The sequence below is a fragment of the Hemitrygon akajei genome, unplaced genomic scaffold (assembly GCF_048418815.1).
Source record: "Hemitrygon akajei unplaced genomic scaffold, sHemAka1.3 Scf000037, whole genome shotgun sequence".
NCBI classification, from domain to species: Eukaryota; Metazoa; Chordata; class Chondrichthyes; order Myliobatiformes; family Dasyatidae; genus Hemitrygon; species Hemitrygon akajei.
In genome coordinates, this window is record NW_027331923.1 from 3,878,364 (window position 1) to 3,896,564 (window position 18,201).

Here is an 18,201-nt window from a genome sequence, read left to right on the forward strand (position 1 = left end):
GTTCCCTGAGCAGACAGTCCAGACCATCTGGCAGAATGCCTCATCACCAGATCTCACCAACAGGCAGCAAGACCTCGCCCGTCTGAAGGCGAGAGGGCCCCTCCCAGTCTGATCCTTGCTGCATGCCCGGAGATCACTCCCACAGTGCGCTGCCCCGAGATTACTGCAGTGGAGACGAGACGGTCCCTCCCAGTCCGATCCTTGCTGCATGCCCGGAGATCACTCCCACAGCCCCGAGATTACTGATCTGTATCCAGAGTGAAGGAGACCAGGCCTTCTATTGGAGTCGGGACGGACATGGGTCGAGTCACGAGGTTTTTCTCACGAAGGGCTGTTGAAATCAGGACCTTACCGAAAAAATAACATTTTCCACCCTGTGACGTAGAATCTCCAGTCCTGTGCTTTTTCCTGCAACCACAGGTCGGTCATCACCACTGCATCTCTCCCCTCACAGCACAATATTCTCTCCACACCCCCAGTTTAATGGCATGTTTTCACTGTTTACTTATTCACCGTTTTACACTCCACTCTGAATCTGTTAGACATGGAGAAAGATAAAAAACGAGCTGCTGGAGGAACTCAGCGGGTCGGGCAGCATCTGTGGAGGGAAATGGACAATCGACATTTCGGGTTGAGACAGTTCAGATGAAGGATCTCGATCCGAAAAGGTTTTTCCGATCGGAGCGATGGGGCTTTTGGGCATTCAGCTAACGTTTTTTGTCGCTCTAGGTGTATACGAGATGGGGTTGCTGGGCATATGGCCAACTCACCTACGCTCGTCGCCGGGATTAGACAGTCCATTGGGCGTTTTCTTATCTTTTCCTTCTTTAATTTGTTTTTGATCCCACACTAACATGGAAATAGTTAGAATTTCCACTGAACACATCCAGCAAAACCATGTTCATTCCCTGAGTCTGCAGCGCGCGTAGTGGACAATCGCGGTACTGCAGGGGATCAGCAGCTCCCCGAAAGTGAAAGCATTCTGAATCAGGAAGTGCTGGGAGTTAACATGGCTTCGAAAGGACCGGCCGAGAGTTGGACCGAGGAGGTAATTTGTCCCGTCTGCCTGAATTTCTTCACCGATCCGGTGTCACTGGAGTGTGGACACAACTTCTGTCGCTCTTGTATCACACGGTGTTGGGAAAGAGAGGAGAGAAACTCCTGCCGGGAATGTAGAGAGGTGGTTGCTGACCGCGCCCTCAGAGTAAATCGGGCCTTAGCAAATCTGGCTGAAAAAGCTCGAAATTTAAACCTGAACCCGAAAGGGAAGGAAACTAAACGTCACTGCGAGGAACATGAGGAAGAACTGAAGCTGTTTTGTGAAACGGACAAGACACTGGTCTGTCTGATCTGTAGAGATGCGCAGGAACACCAAGAGCACCGCTTCAAGCCGATTAAAGAAGCTGTTAAAATCTACAAGGTACAACTAACGTTAGTTCAATACTTAAAATATTTCCTTTGTCCTACATATCATCACACGAGCCTCTATAACTAACACATCATTCTCTGCAACTTTCGCCTTCTCCAACGGGATTCTAGCATTTCTCCGTCCCACAGCCCACCTCCTCACCCAAAACTCTCCGCTCTCTATACGGATCGCGCTCCACGTGCTGTATCGCCCTGATCCACTCGCTCCTCCGCACTGATCTCCCTCCTGGCACTGACACCTGCAAGCGGGACAAGTGCTACACCTGACTCCTAACCTCCTCCCTCCTCACCATTCAGGGCCGTAAACAGCACAGTTCCTCCCGTTTCTTCCATGGTCGATTGTCCTCTCGTATTAGATTCCTTCTTCTCCAGCCCTTTACCTCTTCCACCTGTCCCCTCTCAGCTTCTCACTTCATCACCCCCTGCCACGTTCCCCCTCACGTTGTCTCACCCGTCACCTGTCAGCTGGTTCTCATTCCCAACCTTTATATTCTAGCTTCTGTCGCATTCCTTACCAGTCCTGATGAAGGGCCTCATCCCGAAACACCGACTGTTTATTTCCCCTGAATAGATTCTGCCTGACTCACTGAGTTCCTCCGGCATTTTGTGTGATAATCGGGTTTGATCACCTGTTTCTTTTGATGTATCTTTGTTTCTATTTCCTTCACTCTCTGACTTCCAGGATCAGCTAAAATCTTCCTTAGACTCTCTCACAAAAAAGAAATCACACTTCCAGGAAAAGGAGCAGCAGCAGAAAGAGAAGATTTCCGGAGTTCGGGTGAGGCTTCCTGTCCGGAATTTCTGATATTACTGTCGAGTTTTGCTTCATTCAATGTAGAATAGCCGAGTATCGCAGTTCTGGTGAACTGAGTTCGATCCTGACCTCTGCTGCTGTCTGTGTGGAGTTTACATGCTCTCCCTGTGACCACGAGAGACTCCGACAAATCCCAAGGACATGCTGGATAAATGGCTAATTATAATTAACCCTGTGAAGGTGGGGAGTGCGTGCGTGAATTAGATTGGAGTTTATGGTCAATAAATGAGAATAGGTTTCAGGAAAACGTGATGGAATGGTGTTGACGGGAATGCATTCAGAAGTAGCATGGACTCTAATAGACCGAACTTAACGACAAAAGGAAACAGAGCACAGCAATGCAGTATATTAATCTTCACCTTTCATTCAACAGGAACAGTCACACAGCGTTCAGTCCCACGTCACATCCCAGTTTGCTGAACTGCGCCAAATTATCACTGAGAAAGAGCAGAGCTTACTCAGGGATCTCAAGGAAGAAGAGAAGAGGATTCTCAACGCAATGGAGAAAAATCTTCTAGCTCTTCAAGAGAATATAAGGATTATTCAGGAGGAAATCACTAAACTAAAGGAACAGATGGATCAAAAAGACAGTGTGATGTTTCTCAAGGTGAGGGATTCTATTTCAATTTGTTTCTGTCAAAGGGCACTAAATGAACAGTGGTATATTTGAAATAAACACAGCACAGCGGCCAATTCTAACAAATCAATTGCCGCTGCTGGCGACCTCACACAAGTTGTTATACCTGCATGACGCGCCCTCCAATCACTCCAATAATGACATTTCAAAATGTCCAAGATACGCTTTTGATCATTCATTAGCAAAATACAATCTTGAAGCGATGAAACTTCAGGGTAATTCATTGTAAAGTAAGCTGCAACACAGCGGTCAAGAACAGAATGATATCCGCCCGTCCCCAGCTCAAAACTGCCCAGAACAAAGTACAGATACGTAACTTTTTCCCTTCGCTTTTACCACGTCCCCACTCACCAGACTGGTTATCGCAGTAAACACGTAACGCAGAATACAATGCAGACAGAAAACAGATGCATTGCTCATACACACAGTATTTACAAATGGCAGTAAACTGTTTCTCACCAGAGAATTGATGCATCTATTCAGGGTTGTTGTTGTCCCAAAACTGGACTTCCACAACGTCTGTACATCCCAGGACAGAATGCAAATTTCTCTGAAATTATTTACTCTGATCGTAACACAGAGCTGCTGACTGTTTCCTTAATTCATCAATAAATATCCTCTAAAACTCTCATTAACTCCCGTTTCCAGTCACAGGCTGTGAGTGTGTCTGGTGCGGTTGGTGTGAGGGTCTCTTTGTCAATCAGTGAGAACAAAGAATTTGACACACATCAGACTTACCTTCTGTATCCGGTTTCCATCAGATTAGGGAAACTATTACTGTCTCTTTACTTTTACAGATAACATTCAAATGAACGTTCAATCGTTCAAAACATAACCAGGCCATTCGGCCCATTTTCTCCTCTCAATTTCCCTGCTTCACAATCCTCCTGCCACCTGCTCACCACAACCAGCAACGGTGCCCCGAAATCTCTGGTCCCCCACGTGTTTATCCATCCTCCCCATTACATTCAGTCTCTGCTGTTCCATTTCAACCACTCCTGTGGCAGTGAGTTCCACATCCTCTTCACTAAATTTCTTGTGGAATTTGTTAAGATCCATCTGGAATTACATCTCCTCACAAGTCTCCCCATAAATAGAGGTACTTCCTCCACCCACACACAATCACATACATCACTGATCTTAAATTTCTCCATCCTATCAGCCTGACGTCATATCCAGATGATAATGCACAGCCTGTCCTGTCTTCCCTGTAAGTTTCATCCTCTCAGTAATGGTCTGACATTCAGAAACTTTCCCTGTCATTTACCCCGTGGTTCTGTATTGTCCGTGTGTGTGAGTGATTGCGGGAGTGGGAATTATCAACACCTTGTAACGATTTGGATGAAATTCAGGATGTGGACAGTAAGTCCAAGTCTAATCAGATTTGTGTTTTATTTATTTCAGGAGGAAGTTCGTCGGAACAGAAGGTAGGACATGCTCTTTACTGAACCCTAAATGGATTTGTAAAATAGTTCAGAATAGCAATTAATAACCAGCAGTTTAATATTTACAGGATTAATGATGATATCCAGGAATTGTCAGTGACAGATGAGACCCTACCGGTTGAAAAATTCGATCACCCCTATTTGTTGAACACAGTGCTGAGAGAAACGCTTGATGCTATTAATCGAGGTAAAACTTACAAAGATTCATTTCTCCTTGTTTATGAAGCTCAGTTTAGTTCCAATTTGAGGCAAACATTGTCTGTAATACTGGGCTGAAGGGGAACTGAAGTTTATTTCACATCAACCCCACCAACTGGGAAGCATCACTGTCACATGGTTAGCTGGAGATGTCAGACCCCTGAACACACCAGCACAGGGTCACAATACAACCAATACACGGGACTGGCAGATGAACCACCCTGTCCTGATCCCAGGCAAACGCACTAACACACCACGACAGGAGTTTGGATCTACCAGAGGAACTGGGAATTTAATACTGACGATAGTATTGTCGGGAATAAAAGCGGGTATCAGTGTGGTGACAGGGATTGTCAGGAAAATACACAAGTCCTTCATGTGCCCTGTGAGTGCAGACTCTGACTGACACAGGTCTTCCCCCTTCCGGATCAGCATCTCTCACTGTTGTTAGAGGCAGAAGAGGGGAGTGGTCGTGATCAGGGACTGAATCACCAGGCTAACAGACAGGAGAATCTATTGATGTAAACGGGACACTCGAATGGTATGTTGCCTCCTGGTTGCCAGGGTCAGGGATTTCTCGAATTGTGTCCGCAGCATTTTAGAGAGGGAGGGAAAAGAGCCAGATATTTTGGTAAATTTGTGACAATGACATTGGAAGTAAAAGCAAAGAGGTCCTGATAATAGAATCTGGAGAGCTTGGTAGAAAGCTCAGAAGCAGCACCCCCAGGGTTGTAATTTCTGGATTGCTGCTTGTGCCACGTGCTGGTGAGGGTAGAAACAGGATAATTTGACAGATAAACATGGCTGAGAAGATGGTGCTGGGGATAGGGATTCAGGTTCTTGGATCATTGGGATCTGTTCTGGTGGAGGAATGACCTGCTCAAAAGGGATGGGTCGCACCTCGACCCAAGGGAGAACAATATTCTCACAGAGAGGTTTGATAGAGTTGTCGGGGAGGGTTTAAACTAATTTGGTGGGGTGGGGGGTTGGAAGTGGAGTGAAGGGACAGGGCTGATGGTAAAAATGCAAAGATATCGTGCAGTCAGACTGTCAGATAGGGCGGACAGTTACGAGGAGAAAATTGCAGCCAGCAGGGTGAGTATCAGTGCATTAGAGATGCAGCATCAAAGAGGGTAGCAGATACAGTACACAAAGTGTTATATCTCAATGCATGGAGTATGGGAAATAAGGTGGATGATCTTGTTGCACTATTACCGATTGTCAGGTATGATGTTATGGCCATCACGGAATCGTGACTGAAGGATGGTTGTAGTTGGAATCTGAATGTCCAAGGTTACACAATGTATCGGTGGTATAGGAAGGTCGGGTGAGGGGGTGTCGTGTCTCTGCAGGTAAATCAGCAGCAAGATGTGACATAGGATTGGAAGATGTTGAATCTTGTGGGTTGAGGTAACGAACTGCAAAAGTAAAAATGATACTGACAGCAGTCATATACGGGCCTCCCAACAGTCAGTGGGATGAGGCCCACAGATTACAACTGGAAATAGAAAAGGCTGATGAAAAGGACAATGTTATGATAATCATGGGAGATTTCAACATGCAGGTCAATTGGGAAAATCAGGTTGGTAAAGGATCTCAAGAGAGTGAGTTTGTTGAATGCAATGTGATGGCTTTCTAGAGCAGTTTGTCGTTGAGCCTACTCGGGGAACAGCTCTACTGAATTGGGTGTTATGTATTGAACCAGAGGAGAGTAGTTAAAAGAAACCTTAGGAGGCAGTGCTCACAACGTGACTGAGTTCAACTTGAAATCTGATAAGGAGACAGTAAAGTCTGACATTGTAGTATTTCAGAGAAATGAAATAAATTACAGTGGTCTGAGAGAGGAGTTGGCCAAAGCAAACTGGAAGGAGATGCTGGCAGGGATGAGAGCAGAGCAGAAATGGTGTCAGTTTCTGGGAAAATGAGGAAGGTAAAGGATAGATGTATTCCAAAAATAAATAAATATTCAAATGGCAAAATAGTACAACCGTGGCTGACAAGGGAAGACAAGTTTTACAAGATTTACTAGGATGTTACCTGGGTTTCAGCACTTAAGTTACAGAGAAAGGTTGAACAAGTTAGGTCTCTATTCATTGGAGCGTAGAAGGTTGAGGGGGGATTTGATCGAGGTATTTAAAATGTTGAGAGGGATAGATAGAGTTGACGTGAATAGGTTGTTTCCATTGAGAGTCGGGGAGATTCAAACGAGAGGACATGATTTGAGAGTTAGGGGGCAAAAGTTTAAGGGAAACACGAGGGGGTATTTCTTTACTCAGAGAGTGATAGCTGTGTGGAATGAGCTTCCTGTAGAAGTAGTAGAGGCCAGTTCAGTTGTGTCATTTAAGGTAAAACTGGATAGGTATATGGACAGGAAAGGAGTGGAGGGTTATGGGCTGAGTGCGGGTAGGTGGGACTAGGTGAGATTAAGAGTTCGGCACGGACTAGGAGGGCCGGAATGGCCTGTTTCCGTGCTGTGATTGTTATATGTTATATGTTATAAGTTAATGTAAAGGCAAAAGAGAGGGAATACAACAAAACAAAAATTAGTAGGAAGACAGATGATTGGGAAGCTTTTAAATATCTACAGAGAGGAACTGAAAGAATGATTGGGATGAAAAAAATAAACAAGAAATTGATTTGAATTGAATTGACTTTATTACTTACATCATTCATATACATGAGGATTAAAAATCTTTACGTTACATCTCCGTCTAAATGTGCAATGTGCAATTTATTGTAATTTATGATGAATAATATGCACAACTGGCTGGTTAATATAACATAGAAATACAGTTGAGTCCACACGAGTTAATCAGTCTGATTGCCTGGCTGAAGAAGCTGTCCCGGAGCCTGTTGCTCCTGGCTTTTAATCTGTGGTTTAGAATAGCATTCAATCCAAGAGCAGGGATGTGATGCTGAGGCTTTATAAGGCACTGGTGAAGCCTCACCTTGAGTATTGTGAACAGTTTTGAGCTCCTCGTATAAGAAAAGGTGTGCTGGCATTGCAGAAGGTTCATTTCATAAGGATGATTCCAGGAATGAAAGGGTTATCATACGAGGAACGTTTGATACCTCTGTGTCTGTACTCGCTGGAATTTAGAAAGATGAAGGGGGATCTCATTGAAACCTTTCGAATGTTGAAAGTCCTAGACAGAGTAGATGTGGAAAGGATGTTTCCCATGGTGGTGGAGTTTAGGACAAGAGGGCACAGCCTCAAGATAGAGGGGCGTCTATTTAAAACAGATGTGTAGAAATTTGTGCCAGCGGCTGGTGAATTTGTGGAACTTGTGTGTATTTAAGACAGAGCTTGATAGGTTCTAGATTGGACACAGCATCAAAGGTTACGGGGAGAAGACCAGGTAGTGGGGCTGAGGAAGGAAAAAAAAGATCAGCCATGATTGAATGGCGGAGCAGACCCGATGGGCAAATGGCCTAATTCTGCTCCTATGTCTTCTGGTTATCAGACCACTACATTGGAGCATTGTGAGACTGAGCTCGGACACACCAACAAGCATTGACATGGGTCAAGATTTCATCTCGGGAGAAGCACACACAGCATAACCGGCCTGGCAAAGCTCCCTCGCACACATACACAGGAAGGACTGGCAGATTGTAGTCAGAGCCTCAGCAACGTCCGTTGTTATTCCCCTCAGTAACCTGTAAACCAATCTCTTCAGAGACAGTCATTTATTCATTTAAACAACTCAAACACGTATGACACATTGTCAACACACACCAGACATGTGATGACACACTGTAACATACAAATTCTTCAATGTGCACACTCTCCTTCAATGTGTATACACACCACACGGCCACAGAAATAAGCACAAATTCCCATTTAGGATTGAAATCTGCCGTCCTTACCCAGTCTGTCTGTTCTGTGGCACTGAGCTGCCTTCTGACGTGACGTCACATCAACACTTCACAGCCAGACTCCGGGGTGAGATTCCTCAGGAGGATGATCTGAGAGGGTTTGATGGATGTTGAACTCACGGCCCACTTCATCAATTTGCAAGACTAAGATGTCTTCTTGAGCATGGCCCATTTGTGTGTGTTTGCCCCCCCCCCCCCATCCCTCTAACCATTTCCCATCTGTGTACCTGCCCAAATTTATTTTAAAATATTTTATTTTTACCTGTTTCTACAGCGTCTGAGGGCAAATTCCATTTACCAACCTCCCTCTCTATGAAAATGTTACCCGATAGACCACTCAGAAAAAATTCCCGTCTCACTTTCAATCTGAGGCCTTTGGTTCTGTACTCCCATTTCTTGGAAAAAGAAACGTTATTTAAGCTCCTAATGAATTATTTACTCGATACGGGGTCATACCTGAACATCCTACACTACAGCTGAATAGCCCAAGCTTATCCACTCTCTGCTTTTAATCCAAGCCCCCAGTCCTGGTAACATCCTCCTGAAGCCTCCTGTCCAGTGTAATGACATCCTCCCCATATTTGGGAACCGGAAATGCAGACAATACTCCAAGTGTGGTCTATCCTCGACATCAAAGGCCTTGCTGAATTTCATGTGGACAGTGTGGAATAGGCTGATGAATACAGGACTGAAGGTGTTTTTTCGATTGGGACAAGAAGGGCGGCGAGGGAGCTAACTTCTGAAGGAAGGCAGTTTTTTAAAAAACTTCGCGTACAAGAACGGCGAGACTGCGCAGGACAGCGCGGAGAGTTTAAAAAGATGACCACCCTATACAGCGGGCAGCGGAGTGGGTGGCAGCAGAGTGTAGGGCTTTGGCTCAACGGGCTTAGGCGGTAACGGGAAGAGGCGAGAGCGAGGAACCGACTCTTTTTCTCCCCTTGGCAATTCGGCCCGCCGGACGATCCCCGAGTCTCCCCCCGATCCCCGGGGCCGCGCTGCCCGAGTCTCCCCCCCCCCCCACTGATCCCCGGGGTCCCCGCTGCCCGATTCTCCCCCCGATACCCGGGGACTCTCTAATTCTCTGCTTCTCCCCCCCAGTCTCTGTCACCCTGGATGTGGAAACGGCGCATCCGTGTCTCGGGGTGTCTGAGGATCGGAAGAGTGTGAGACGGACCGGGACGTTGAGGGATCTCCCCGACACCGGGAAGAGATTCACATACCTGTCTTGTGTGCTGGGATCGGAGGGATTCACATCGGGGAGTCATTACTGGGAGGTGGAGGTGACGGGGATTCGGAGCTGGTGGCTGGGAGTCGCCGCAGAGTCTGTGGAGAGGAAAGGAGGGGTCAGCCTGAGTCCGGAGACCGGACTGTGGGTCATCGGGCGGGATTGTGACGTGTTATATCGGGATTATGACGTTCGTCCCTCCCCCGAGTCCCGTCTCCCTGCCGGTCCCATCCCTGGGAGGGTGGGAGTTTATCTCCGTTACGAGTCCGGGACAGTTTCATTTTACAACGCGGAGACCAAGTCCCAACTCCACACCTTCACTGGGAACAAATTCACGGGGAAACTTTATCCTTACTTCGCGACCTGGGATGTGAACCAGTGGCTGAGAATCTGCTCCGGTTCCGCTCCGGGTCTGTAAACGGGTCGGGTCCCGGGACCGGCGTCAGGAGTAAAGTCCCTGTAAATATAAATGTGCGGAGAGTGCAGCTAAATACGTGGCTAATGAGATGGTGCAGGAGGGAGGGCTTCATGTTTCGGGACAATTGGGCTTTGTTCCCGGGAAGGTGGGGCCTGTTCCGACGAGATGGTTTGCCCCTGAACTGGAGGGGGACTAACATCCTTGCGGGTAGATTTGCCAGTGCTGCTCGTGGGGGGGGGGAGTAGGGGTAAAAAAGATTTGGAGAGGGAGGGGAACCAGAGTGTTAGAGCAGATAGTGAGGTGGAGGAGGATAAAGGTCATGCGAGGACTGCATGTATAGACAGAAATCAAAGGTTTGTACATTAGGTTGTAAATCTCTCCTTTGTTAAATAGTAACAGTGAACAATTTTAAATTGAATTAAACACTGATTGGTTCATATTAAAGAATTGACCATCTTCATTAACAAAGGTCATATTAAGTTCTCTCTCCCAAACTTGTATAATATTTAGTGATTAAGGGAATCTGTTTTTTTTGGAGATTTATTTATTTTTATTATCATTTATTTTGTGATGGTCGATTGATGACTTTTGAAGAGTTAATTAGCAAATACTCTCTCTCTCATATACACTAACTGCAATATCTTCAGGTTAGACATTGTTTACAAAAATAATTATCTAAGTTTCCATATATGCACGAATCTGATTTGAATATGAAGCCTTTAGTAAGAGAATTTGTAATTCTCATTGGTAGAATTTATAACTTATTTTTAATACATTAATACAAAAAGATAACCTTCCACCTAAGGTTTATACATGATAGAAATATTCGTTGTTTCAGACGTGATAGAGGGGGAGGGATGAAAGGGGGAGGAGTGGCATTACTCGTCAGGGAAAATATCACAGCTGTGCGTAGACAGGACAGACCGGAGGGCTTGTCTACAGAGGCCATATGGGTGGAGCTGAGGAACGGGAAAGGTGTGACCACACTAATAGGGGTGTATTATAGACCGCCCAACAGTCAGAGAGAATTGGAGGAGCAAATCTGTATAAAGATAGTAGACCGATGTAAGAAACAGGAAGTTGTAATAGTAGGGGATTTTAACTTTCCACATATTGACTGCGACTCCAAAAAACTGTAATAGGGCTAGATGGCTTGGAGTTTGTGAAATGTTTTCATGAATTTTTTCTAAATCAATATATAGAGGTACCTACGAGAGAGGTTGCAATACTTGATCTCCTATTAGGAAACCAGACAGTCAGGTGACAGAAGTATGTGTAGGCGGACATTTTGGGTCCAGTGACAATAATGTCATTAGTTTCAAGTTAATTATGGATAAGGATGGGTCTGGTCCTCGAGTTGTGGTTCTAAATAGCAGAAGGGCTAATTTTGTGGAAATGGAAAAAAATCTAGGAAGAGTGGATTGGGATAAGTTTTTATTTTTTCCTGACAAGGATATGTTCAGTAAGTGGAAGGCCTTCAAATGTGAAATTTTGAGAGTGCAGAGTTTGCATGTTCCTGCCAGGATTAAAGGCAAAGTTAACAGGCATAGGGAACCTTGGTTTTCAAGGGATATTGGCGATCTGGTTAAGAAAAAGAGAGGTGTATATCAGGTAGAGGCAACAAAGAGCAAATGAGTTACTTAAAGAGAATAGAAAACGTAAGACAATACTAAAGAAGGAAATCAGGAAGAAAAAAAGACATGAGGTGGCTTTGGCAGATAATGTGAAGGAAAACCTGAAGGATTTCTACAAGTATATTAAGAGTAAAAGGATAGTAAGGGACAAAATTGGTCCCCTAGAAGATCAGAGTGGACGTCTATGTGTGGAGTCTCACGAGATGGCGGAGATCTTAAACAGTTTTTTTTTTGCATCAGTATTTACTCAGGAAACTGGCATAGTGCATATGGAAGAAAGGGAAACAAGCAGTAGTGTCATGGAACATTTGTAGATTAAAGAGGAGGAGGTGCTTGCTGCCTTACAGCGCATAAAGGTAGATAAATCCCACTGGGCCTGACTTGATATTTTCTCGGACCTTGAGAGAGACTAGTGTAGAAATTGCAGTGGCCCAGACAGAAACATTTAAAATGTCCTCAGCCACGGGTGCAGTGCCGGAGGATTGGAGGGTAGCTCTTGTTATTCCGTTGTTTACAAATGGCTCCAATTGTAAACCAGGAAATTACAGGCCAGTGAGCCTGACATCAGTAGTATGTAAATTATTGTAAGATGTTAAGAGAGATCGGATTTACCAGTATTTGGACAGCCAAGGGCTGATTAAGGATAGTCAGTATGGCTTTGTGCGTGGTAGATCATGTTTAACGAATGTTGTAGAGCTTTTCGAGGAGGTGACCAAGAAAGTAGGTGAAGGAAAGGCTCTGGATGTTGTCTACATGAACTTTAGTAAGGTCCTTGACAAGGTCCCACATGGGAGGTTAGTTCAGAAGGTTCAGACATGAGGTATCCATGGAGACGTTGGAGAGATTGAAAGAGTGCAGAGATTTACTAGGATGTTGCCAGGTCTTCAGGAGTTGAGTTACAGGGAAAGATTGAACAGGTTAGGACTTTATTCCTTGAAGCGTAGAAGAATGAGGGGAGATTTGATAGAGGTTTACAAAATTATGGGGGATATACTCAGTAAATGCGAGCAGGTTCTTTCCATTTAGATTAGGAACGATAAATACGAGAGAACATGGTTTTATGGTGAAAGGGAAAAGGTTTAGGGGAACATTAGGAGGAACTTCTTCACTCAGAGAGTGGTGGGAGTGTTGAACGAGCTGCCATCTGACGTGGTAAATGCGGGCTCACTCTTAAGTTTTAAGAATAAATTGGATAGATACATGGATGGGAGAGGTTTGGAGGGTTACGGAGTGGGTGCGGGTCAACGGGACGAGCGGAATAAAGTTTCCGCACAGACTAGAAGCGCCAAATGGCTTGTTGTCTGTGCTGTAGTGTCCTATGGTTCTATGGAGTGAAATAAACACGAGATGAGAATTATCGGTCGATTAATTTTAACTCGTTCACCGCATCCGTCAACCGAACAGAAACACCAGGGATATAGCAGCAGCCGCGGGCGGCGTGTCCTGAGCTCCCCCGGGTCCTAAAGTCCACCCGTAATGAGACAGGTTAAATGGGACAAGTAGGGGCGGTGTTGACCGGAAAGGACAGTGAAGATTGTTCATTAAGTTCATCTGCCATTTCTTTGTCCCCCATTACTACTTCACCAGCATCATTTTCCAGAGGTCTAGTATCAACTCTCATCTCCCTTTCACTCTTCATGTAACTGAAAAATAAACTTTTAGTGTCCTGATTTATATTGTTGGCCAGTTTGCCCTCATATTTCGTCTTGACCATTCTTATGGCTTTCTTCGTTGCCTTTTGTTGGATTTTAAGAGCATCCCAATAATCCAACATCCCACTCACCTTTGCTACCTTATATGCCATTTCCTTAGGTTTAACACAACTATTACATGCCTTTTCCAGCTCAAACTGTGAATTAATTTAAAGTCAGTCCCATAATTTAATAAAGTTTTATCTGAAAACTATCTACCCTCGCAAAGATTGTACTGAAGACTGCATTTGATTTTTCGTCAGCCTTATACGCTTCACATTGAAATAGTATGTGTTTCGACAGTTTCATAATGACAAAATGTACACGACACAGAATGAAGTTTTCCAATTAGTTACAAGGCATAATTAAGCATAGTGTGGACATTTCTATGTCATGTCAATATCATTCCTTCCCTTGTTTTAAGCCCTTCTTCTATAAACCCAACAGGTTTATGTATTCTGTAAAGGTGTCTGTCCTTATGTCCATTATCCTACGTCTTGCCATAAGCCCCTAATTCTTAACACTACCAACCCTTTAGCTTCTCATTTGCTGAGTGGAAGGTCTATATCCACAGCATAAAATTTAACAGCTTTTGGTGCTAAACAGTCAATATCATCATTTCCCTCAACAGTGTGATGTGCAGGGTCCATAATGTGCAGACATATAAATCAAACTTTATATATGAAATACCATTTGAGGAGTTTTCAACAGACAATCTGACCTACTGCCAGAATGACCTGTTTAAGACTCATCAAACCCGAAATGTATTCTGAGCAAATTATAAGGACCAATTTCCTCCACCCACTGTAAGCCTAAACTGTTGGCAAATAATTCTTTTTTCTATGCTGATAAATGACATAAGTCATTTCTTTATCATTACCTGCAATTCAGGCACACAAAAACAGCCACACCAACATCCCCAGTTAATTTATCTTTTGATTCATCTGTAAAAATGGTTACTGTATGATGATAAATTTCATTAACATACTGATGAACCAACAGACTCTCAGGCAGAACCGAACCCGATCGTGTAACCTAATATCAACTGAAGTCATTGGAAAAAACAAGGTGGGGTTACGGAGAAAGCTACAGTGGGACATATAGTACCAGCCACCCAAAACTTAAAACACTCTACTTGTGATGTCCCCAAACGTCCTCCAGCACAGCTTTAACAAGATGATCATTTCTTTGTTCCTGCAAATTAATCCAGTATGTTGACATCAACTTGAACCTCTGTTACTTTGAGGGCAATTGTCCCATTGCAATCAGTAAAGCCAAAACAGGAGACAACATTACTGCACTAGAAAACAATCTTAAAGTCTGTAATTGTATCACATACAAACATTTTTAATTTGAAGATGAAGCTGATCCATAAGCCACACAGACATAATCAAGAACAGATCCAATTAAACAAATATAATTGGTCAACAAAGATTTTCAAGTTGCACCTAAGAATACATACATAGATATCTGAGGAGATTTAAAGCTCCTTTACATTTATCAATTATTTTACTGATAGGTGCTTCCACGTCAGCTTATTATCCATCCACATACTGAGAAATCTTACCACTAACACTTCCTCAAGATATTAATCATATAATTTAAAATCAAGTGCAAGCCTATTAATGTTGTTTGTAAACCACGTAATGTGTTTTAACGACTAAAAGCTTAAACTCCTCATCAATCTGCCCACAGTTTTACCTATTAATTGTAAATTGCATTTAATACCTCTAATCTATAAAGCTACATCATCTGTATATTGTGATTTACCCAGGGTATCCCACTTTCCCATCTCAGAGAAAATATCATTAATCATAATATTAAATAATGAAGGGCTACAAATACTGCCCTGTGGGATCCCATTCTCTATCTCATAGAAGCACAAACATAACATGCCGACCGGTACTTGGACAGTCCATCCAAAAAAACCTCCAAAAAATTATACAATGTCCCCCTCACTCCTAATTTAATCAAAAGTCCTTTCTTCCATATCATTTCCCTTTTCAGTATCAAAAATTACTACTATTACAACATCTTTATTTAATTGTGCTTTCCAATATCATCTTCCAAACCTAAAACGGAATCTAATGACATTTCACCCTTCCAAAATCCACTCTAATAAAACACTTTATCACCACTCTTTCCAAAATATTACTCAGGCGCTTGATTACCGTACATTCCATAAGTTTACATAAATGAGACATTCACGATATAGGCCCTTAACTAGAAGGATCAAATGGGGATCTGCCAGGTTTCAGAATAGGCACCACTATTTCCATTTTCCATGAGGAAAGTAAATGCACAATTCTAACATTTAGTCTTTTCACAAAAGAGAATTATAGACAATTACAATTTCAAATATCACTCTTTCCTGGGGACACCAGACCTGCATTATTAAAAGACTTCTTAAATTCATACAAAGAAATCTCTCCATCAGTGATACTATCATTGCTACAGCTGACTTCCAGCACATCAGGGTATTCACTGAAAAACATATCCCTACATTGTTTAACTTCTTCACTTTAATTATCCTGATTGTGAAACTCAGCAAATGACCCAGCCAGTAACACAACCTTCCCTGTTTCAGTAACAATCATTTTGCCCTCATTAATCATCACTGGAATATTATGATCCTCAGAAATCCCCCCATTTTCTAAATCATATCCCAAACAATTCCAAGTTTGATATCCCTTCCAATATTATCTCCATTAAATCTCCAGTAAATCACCTACTTCCTCACCACGGCCTTTGCCCTTTTATTGTTAATAACGTCTCTCGGAGACTGATGCACCATCACATAAAAACTCACATTTCTCCCAACTTGCTTCCTGTCCCGTTAGAAATCCAAATCCAAACTCTTAAAGACAGGAAGTCTGACTGACGTTCACTTAAACTAATCACCCTCTGAGTTCCCATTTGAGCGACAGGCACTGCAGCCAATGACAGCAGGGGTCAGTGTAAAGTCTGAGCTACGATAGGCTGAAGGAAATCGGCCCATGATCAGCCCCTCCTCTTCCGCTCCATCGCCATGGCTGAGATCAGCGATTCGCTTCTGTTGGTGTCGTCGGCTTCGGCGCCCACAAGGACGGGTGTGATTCCCCTTCGCGCCTCGGTGGGTCTGTTTCGGTGACGTCTGTGGTGGCTGACGAAACATGCTTTGACAGGGAGCGAGCGAGGAACAATGACTACAACTCCCAGAAGGCCCCACTGATGACATAGTGGTGTTTTTTTTAGGGGTAAGGTATAAAAGCAAAATGGAAGAAAATTACGTTTTCTGTACTCTGTCGTGCCTTCAATAAAAAATAAATTAAAAGAGAGATTCCAGCGAGAAACAAATAGAACAATACAGCACATTACAGGCCCTTCGGCCCACAATGTTGTGCCGACCCTTAAACTCTGCCTCCCTAAGCTTAAATTCCTCCATATATCTGTCTAGTAGACTCTTTATCTTTGCTAGTGTATCTGCCTCCACCACTGACTCGGGCAGTGTATTCCACGCACCAACCACTCTCTGAGTAGAAAATCTTCCTCTAATATCCCCCTTGAACTTCCCTCCCCTTACCTTAAAGCCATGTCCTCATGTATTGAGCAGTGGTGCACTGGGGAAGAGGCGCTGGCTATCTATCTATTCCCCTTAATATCAACTATATCTCTATAATTTCTCCTCTCATCCTCCTTCTCTCCAGAGAGTAAAGTCCCAGCTCCCTTAATCTCTGATCATAATCCATGCTCTCTAAATCAGGCAGCATTCTGGTAAATCTCCTCTGTACCCTTTCCAATGCTTCCACCTCCTTCTTATGGTGAGGTGACCAGAACTGGACAGAGTACCCCAAGTGTGGCCCAACCAGAGTTTTATAGAGCTGCATCATTACATCGCGAATCTTAAACTCCATCCCTCGACTTATGAAAGCTAACACCCCATAAGCTTTCTTAACTGCTCTGTCTACCTGTGAGACAACTTTCAGGGATCTGTGGACATGTACCCCAGATCCCTCTGCTCCTCCACACTTTGATGTATCCTGCCATTTACTTTGTACTCTGCCTTGGAGTTTGTCCTTCCAAAGTGTACCACCTCACGCTTCTCCAGGTTGAACTCTATCTGCCACTTCTCAGCCCACTCCTGCATCCTATCAATGTCTCTCTGCAATCTTTGAAAATCCTCTGCACTATCCACAACACCACCAACCTTTGTGTCTTCTGAAAACTTGCCAACCCATCCCTCTACCCCCACATCCAGGTCGTTAATAAAATTCTCGAAATGTAGGGGTCCCAGAACTGATCCTTGTGGGACACCACTAGTCACAACCCTCTAATCCAAATGTACTCCCTCCACCACAACTCTCTGCTTTCAGCAGGCAAGCCAATTCTGAATCCACCTAGTCAAACATCCCCGGATCCCATGCCTTCTGACTTTCTGATTAAGCCTACCGTGTGGAACCTTATCAAATGCATTACTAAATCCATGTAGATCACATCCACTGCACTACCCTCATCTATATACCTGGTCACCTCCTAAAAGAACTCCATCAGGCTTATTAGACACGATCTGCCCTTCAGAAAGCCATGCTGATTGTCACTGATCAGACCATGATTCTATAAATGCCAATAAATCCTATCTTTGTGAATCGTTTCCAACAGCTTCCCCACCACAGATGTAAGGATCAATGGTCTATAATTATCCAGACAATCCCTACTACCCTTTTAGAACAAGGGACAACATTTGCCTCCCACCAATCCTCCGGTACCATTCCCGTGGACAATGAGGACATAATGATCCTAGCCAGGGGCTCAGCAATCTATTTCCTAGCCTCGGATGCAGAACTGGGAAGTGGCAG

At 43.9% G+C, this 18,201-nt stretch overlaps 1 protein-coding gene across 1 annotated transcript; it reads left to right on the forward strand.

Annotated features, from left to right (window-relative positions):
- The first annotated feature begins 1,009 nt into the window (after positions 1 to 1,009).
- On the forward strand, positions 1,010 to 10,252 carry LOC140720137 (zinc-binding protein A33-like). Its single transcript, XM_073035023.1, has 6 exons — positions 1,010 to 1,420; positions 2,111 to 2,206; positions 2,616 to 2,849; positions 4,284 to 4,306; positions 4,393 to 4,511; positions 9,497 to 10,252. The coding sequence occupies exons 1-6, from the start codon at positions 1,010 to 1,012 to the stop codon at positions 10,039 to 10,041; spliced, it is 1,428 nt and encodes a 475-aa protein (XP_072891124.1). The 3' UTR covers positions 10,042 to 10,252.
- The last annotated feature ends 7,949 nt before the right edge of the window (positions 10,253 to 18,201 follow it).